This window comes from Esox lucius, chromosome 25 (genome assembly GCF_011004845.1).
Source record: "Esox lucius isolate fEsoLuc1 chromosome 25, fEsoLuc1.pri, whole genome shotgun sequence".
Lineage (NCBI taxonomy): Eukaryota > Metazoa > Chordata > Actinopteri > Esociformes > Esocidae > Esox > Esox lucius.
Window position 1 is genome coordinate 7,440,071 of NC_047593.1, and position 6,938 is coordinate 7,447,008.

At 40.1% G+C, this 6,938-nt stretch overlaps 1 protein-coding gene across 1 annotated transcript; it reads right to left on the reverse strand.

The window, feature by feature from the left end:
• Window positions 1-296: 296 nt before the first annotated feature.
• Window positions 297-3,051, reverse strand: LOC117594078 (mucin-5AC-like). Its single transcript, XM_034290900.1, has one exon. It carries the CDS (start codon window positions 2,958-2,960, stop codon window positions 297-299), a length of 2,664 nt encoding a protein of 887 aa, XP_034146791.1. The 5' UTR covers window positions 2,961-3,051.
• Window positions 3,052-6,938: the final 3,887 nt, after the last annotated feature.

The window sequence follows — 6,938 nt, forward strand, 5'->3', positions numbered from 1 at the left end:
TGGCAGCAGATGCGGATGATGTTTCAGACCCTGTGGATGTTGTTTACAGAATTCCACTGTCGTTGATGTGAGACCAGAAGTAGTTGTTGTGGCAGCCTCTGTGTTTGTACTGGCAAATTCATGTGTAGTTTCAACACCTGTGTTTGCTGTCTACAGAAGAGGTGGATGTCATTACAACTTCTTTGGTGGTTTTTGGTGAGGATGTGTATGTTGAGGCAGACATTGTGGTTGTTGTGGCAAACTCTGTTGTTGTAATGCCTGCAGATGTGGATGAAGGTTCAACATCTGTGATTTGATTACAGGAGACGCCTGTGGTAGCTGTCGAAGCCAGTGTGGTAAGTTTGGGCAGACTCCATGTTTCTTGTGGCAACCTCTGTGTTAGTTGTGGCACCAGATGTGGTTGGTGTTGCAACCCCTTTGGTTGTTGTGGACACCTCTGTGGTTGTTGGGGCAGTCTCTGTGGTTGTTGTAGCAAACTGTAAGCCAGTTGTGGCAGCAAATGTGGATGAAGTTTCAGCCGGTGTGGTTGTTTCATGTGAGAATGTGATTGCTGTGGAAGCCACTGTGTTCAATGTGGCAGACTCTGTGTTTTTTGTGGAAACTTCTGTGTTAGATGTGGCTGCAGATGTGGATGAAATTTCTGTGCCAGTGGATGTTGTTTCTGATAGTATTGTCGTTGGTATGGAACCAGCATCAGTTATTGTGGTAAACTCTGTGTTTGTACTGGCAGTTTCAGTTGTGGTTTCAACACCACTGTTTGCTTTCGTAGAATATGTGGATGTCATTACAACTTCATTAGTGGTTTGTGGTGAGGATGTTGTTGTTGTGGCAGACTTTGTGTTAGTTGTGGCACCAGAAGTTGTTGGTGTTGCAACCCTTTTGGTTGTTGTGGACAACTCTGTGGTTGATGGGGCACTCTCTGTGTTTGTTTTGGCAAACTGTTTGCCAGTTGTGGCAGCAAATGTGGATGAAGTTTCAGCCGGTGTGGTTGTTTCATGTGAGAATGTGATTGCTGTGGAAGCCACTGTGTTCAATGTGGCAGACTCTGTGTTTATTGTGGAAACCTCTGTGTTAGTTGAGGCACCAGAAATGGTTGATATTACAACCCCTTTTGTTGTTGTGGACACCTCTGTGGTTGTTGGGGCAGTCTCTGTGTTTGTTGTGGCAAACTGTTTGCCAGTTGTGGCAGCAAATGTGGATGAAGTTTCAGCTTGTGTGGTTGTTTCTGGTGAGAATGTGGTGGCTGTGGAAGCAACTGTGGTCAATGCGGCAGACTCTGTGTTTTTTGTGGAAACCTCTGTGTTTGTTGAGGCACCAGATATGGTTGATATTTCAACCCCTTTGTTAGTTGTGGACACCTCTGTGGGTGTTGGGGCAGTCTCTGTGGTTGTTGTGGAAAACTGTTTGCCAGTTGTGGCAGCAAATGTGGATGAAGTTTCAGCTTGTGTGGTTGTTTCTGGTGAGAATGTGGTGGCTGTGGAAGCCAATGTGGTCAGTGCAGGAGACTCTGTGTTTTTTGTGGAAACTTCTGTGTTAGATGTGGCTGCAGATGTGGATGAAATTTCTGTGCCAGTGGATGTTGTTTCTGATAGTATTGTCGTTGGTATGGAACCAGCATCAGTTATTGTGGTAACCTCTGTGTTTGTACTGGCAGTTTCAGTTGTGGTTTCAACACCACTGTTTGCTTTCGTAGAATATGTGGATGTCATTACAACTTCATTAGTGGTTTGTGGTGAGGATGTTGTTGTTGTGGCAGACTTTGTGGTAGTTGTGGCAGCAGATGCGGATGATGTTTCAGACACTGTGGATGTTATTACGGATTTCACTGTCGTTGATGTGGGATCAGAAGTAGTTGTTGTGGCAGCCTCTGAGTTTGTACTGGCAAATTCATGTGTAGTTTCAATACCTGTGTTTGCTGTCTCAGAAGAGGTGGATGTCAGTACATCTTCTTTGGTGGTTTTTGGTGAGGATGTGTATGTTGAGGCAGGCTTTGTGGTTGTTGTGGTAAACTGTTTGCCAGTTGTGGCAGCAAATGTGGATGAAGTTTCAGCCGGTGTGGTTGTTTCATGTGAGAATGTGATTGCTGTGGATGCCACTGTGTTCAATGTGGCAGACTCTGTGTTTATTGTGGAAACCTCTGTGTTAGTTGAGGCACCAGAAATGGTTGATATTACAACCCCTTTTGTTGTTGTGGACACCTCTGTGGTTGTTGGGACGGTCTCTGAGTTTGTTGTGGCAAACTGTTTGCCAGTTGTGGCAGCAAATGTGGATGAAGTTTCAGCTTGTGTGGTTGTTTCTGGAGAGAATGTGATTGCTGTGGAAGACAATGTGGTCAATGCAGGAGACTCTGTGTTTTTTGTGGAATCCTCTGTGTTAGATGTGGCTGCAGATGTGGATGATATTTCTGTGCCAGTGGATGTTGTTTCTGATAGTATTGTCGTTGGTGTGGAACCAGCAATAGTTATTGTGGCAAACTCTGTGTTTGTACTGGCAGTTTCAGTTGTGGTTTCAACAACACTGTTTGCTGTCATAGAATATGTGGATGTCATTACAACTTCATTAGTGGTTTGTGGTGAGGATGTTGTTGTTGTGGCAGAATTTGTGGTAGTTGTGGCAGCAGATGCGGATGATGTTTCAGACCCTGTGAATTTTGTTACGGATTCCACTGTCATTGATGTGGGACCAGAAGTAGTTGTTGTGGCAGCCTCTATGTTTGTACTGGCAAATTCATGTGTAGTTTCAACACCTGTGTTTGCTGTCACAGAAGAGGTGGATGTCATTTGAACTTCTTTGGTGGTGTTTGGTGAGGATGTGTATGTTGAGGCAGACTTTGTGGTTGTTGTGGCAAACTCTGTTGTTGTAATGCCAGCAGATGTGGATGAAGGTTCACCATCTGTGATTGATTTGGGAGAGGCTGTGGTAGTTGTCGTAGCCAGTGTGGTAATTTGGGCAGACTCCATGTTTCTTGTGGCAACCTCTGTGGTAGTTGTGGCACCAGATGTGGTTGGTGTTGCAACCCCTTTGGTTGTTGTGGACACCTCTGTGGTTGTTGGGGCAGTCTCTGTGTTTGTTGTGGCAAACTGTGTGCTAGTCCTGGCAGCAAATATGGATGGAGTTTTAGCTTGTTTGGTTGTTTCTGGTGTGGATGTGGTTGCTGTGGAAGCCACTATGGTCAGTGCAGCAAACTCTGTGCTTTTTGTGGAAATGTTTGTGTTAGTTCTGGAAGTAGATATGTGTGAAGTTGCAGCGTCTGTCGTTGTTTGCGATGAGGCTGTGGTTGTTGTCGATGCCAGTGTGGAAGTTGGGGCAGACTCTAGGTTTTTCGTTTCAACCTCTGTGTTTGTGTTGGATGCAGATGTGGTTGTGGTTGCTGCCCTTGCAGTTGTTGGAGCAGTCTCGCTTGTTGATGTTTGCTGTTCATTGTTTCATAAAATACAATAATATTAATTGTGATACATTAACATTGGGTCTAAGAAAGACTCATTTCTTAACATTGCTTGAAATATTCTTTAAAATGTATGATTCATTCATTATGCTTCCAATCCAGGATTACACACAAATGAATTGTTGGGGCATCACTCTCATACATTTGTTTTAAAATATGTCTATAAATGTTAAATGTAACTACCTATCTACACCCATAGATCTACACCCGTTGTATCTATGGTTTTTCCTCAATGTTTTACTCTTCTGTTGACCAAATTCTCTGTGCAAATTATTTATCTTGCAATTTGTTATAGTAATTACACAGAGGATTTCTTAATGCAAAGTTAGTTTTTGTAGGGAACTACAAGTCTCCAATGTAATTGAGATTTAAAGTGTTGTTAATGGACAGACACTGTGTTTTGGGTGAATTTATTATGTTTAAATGTTTAAAATTATTTTAGTAGTTTCTGCCAGAAGGAAATAGTAGTTGCAGATATGGCGGTTTGGGTGGCTGCTGTTGTTCTTACCTGTGCTGTAGTTGTAGTTGTTATAGTAGTGGCTGTTGAATTGGATAGTTCTGTTTAAAAATAATCAAAGTTCGACAATGAATATGCTATATTCAAATATCAGAGAAACTACCAAAACACATCTTCAGAATTTGTGAAAGTCTCTTCCTATCCAGTATTTAAAAAATTGCAGAACTCCGTACAACATGTTGATACATTCAAATAATCACAGAAGCAAAATCACCTGTCCAGATTTGCCTTAATTTATACCTACAGCTATAAGACACAAACTGTTTCGTTTTCTTCTCATGAGAGACTATGATATAAATAGTTTTTATATAAAAAAAAAAAAGTCATTTTAAGGGGAAAGACTATTTTAAAAAGTATCTGATTGAAACATAATTTGAAAGCAGAAGTGAAATGAAGTGTTGTATATAAAAATCTGGCCGCTGGTGCAACAGACAATACAAAAGGAATAAGGGAAGTAAAAAATAAGAAGAAGAACAATGGGCTGAGCAAAAAAATACTAGCTGATCTGCAGCTTTCTGCTTTGTTGGATGGGGAGGATGTGGAAACATCATCTGGTCCTGCTGCTTTCCGGGGGTTCTGTCTCTCGAATAGTCTGTTAACGTCCCCCTCCAGAATTGAAAGTTCCATTGTAGGGGCAGGGGTGGGGATGATTGGCATGAGTTTATTTGTCATTTTTCCTCCTCAAAGTTTTCAGTTGAATTGTACACATTATAAGTCTCATTCTTTTACATCACAAGAAAATGGCATTTTAATTAACAGGGGGGTGTAGGCTTTTTATATCCACTGTAAATAGTTTACATTCTGTTAAAATATTTAGTTAATAATATGTCAAAATAAAAAATGAATTGTTCTAAATTAATTGAAAATACAAAACACAAAATAATTGATATTAGACATATTTGCCCTCATTTATCATTCTTGCGTAGAAACGGGCGTATATGTTGGCGTAAGATTTTGCTTACACTACTCTCACCGCCTGATTTATGAATCTGTGCGTACCTTTAAAATCCAGGTGTACGCAATACCTGCCCTTGATAAATGCCGCGGCTGAAAACGATCGTCTTTAGAATAACACGCCCCTATATATTCAAGTCTCCGCTTCCCCCACGCCCTCATTTTACGCCATGGACACACAGAAGACGGCAAAAAAGAGAAACTTCTCTGACGTGGAGATTGAGACGATCACCAGGGAGGTAGAAATAAATACAATTGTTTCATTTTGCAGTTTAAAAAGCGGAATAAAAGATGATGTGATGTGGAGTACCATTCATTCACATTAATAATTGCATGACAATTTGTAATATTCGTCTTATTATTTCATGATATTTATTATTAATGACGTTTATTGTTATTTAGAATAAGAATGTCGTTATTATTATTTAAAAGAAGAAGAATGTCATTTTTATTATTTTGTCAGTCTGAATTATATTTTGGTCATCAAAAGCCTTTTATTACGGAACCCAGTCCGTGCGCAACTGCCGGGCCTAACCCTGAAACGTCATGTAAAGCGCACAGGCTCGCATCTGAAGGAATACATATAAATCAAATGCTTTGGAAAGTCACACAAATTAAACCTTGAAGTCCATGTTGCACAACAATAAACACTGAAGTTTGTAATTATGTTGTTGTTGTTGTTGTTTTTTACAGTGGGTCATAATATATCACATCTTTTAGTTTGTCAGTACGTTAGGATTTTTTTTCCTGCGCATTTCCGCACTAACTCAAAACGTGCGTACACCACCTCCTGAGCTGGCGTAGGATTTGAGTGCCGTACGCCAACGTCCATATTGATAAATCTCAAAGTCACCGTGGTTTTGGGTGTACGCCAGGTGTACGCTGGAAATTTGGTGTACGCACTTTTGATAAATGAGGGCCATTTAGTCTACATTTGGTGGAGGAACTTTTTACAGCCATGTGGCAACAATTACAGCCACATGTCCAATTAGAGAAGTCTACCAACATTTCATATATGGACACAGCAATTGATGCCCATTTTCTTCTGCAAAATTGCTCAATCGCTGTCAACTTGATTGGGACATTTGGTGAACAGTAATTTACTAATCTTTCCACATTTTCTCAATTGCACTGAGGTTCGGGCTTTATCACCCAATGACATCCACAGACTTTTCCAGATGCAACACCAGCATGGTTTTGGCTGTTTGCTTTGGGTCATTGTCATAGTAAAAGATGACACTTCACCCAATCCCGAGATCCTGTTGACTCTGTATCTTCTTCCAATAGGTGTTGAATTGGTATCTCCCAAATAACATCTGGAAAGCTCTAGCTGAGATTAGATTTTTTGTCTCTTTTTTGTACATCTATACACCACTTCTGTTATGAGACAGCTGTGCCGTATTCAGAGAGTCTCCCAGCTCCGGCAGGAACTGCTACTTCAGAGTTGCCATAGATATCTTGCTCGATTTCTTAGTTTTTCTGAGGATAGCCTGTTTTTAACCGATTCACAGTGGTTAAATATTTCCTCAATTTCTTAATAACGAAATGGACTTCGCTCCAGGGGATATTCTCTGCCATGGAAATGTTATGATTTGCTTTGACTGTTCCTTTGTCGTCATTATGTCATTTAATTTATTTTACTAACCAACTGTGGGACCTCTGATGAGTGTATTTGATTAGTGTATTTATCTTGAATTCATGTAAAACACCTTAATTACACAAAAGTGGACCCCAACTAATTCTGTGTTTTCTAGAGACAATTGGTTGGACCACATATCATTCAAACGTGTCACAGCAAAGAGTGTGAACTCTTGCACATGCAATCAGTTATTTTAGATTTGTAATTCATTTAGAACTATATGCAGATTTAGTTTGTACTTTGAAATATTTTTGTTTTGTTTTCTATAGCAAAAACTTTAAATATATACATTTTGAATTCATGTTGTAACATAACAAATTTGCAATAATTAAATGAGGTGAATATTTTTAAGAGTCACTGTACAATATAAGTGTTTGAATCAA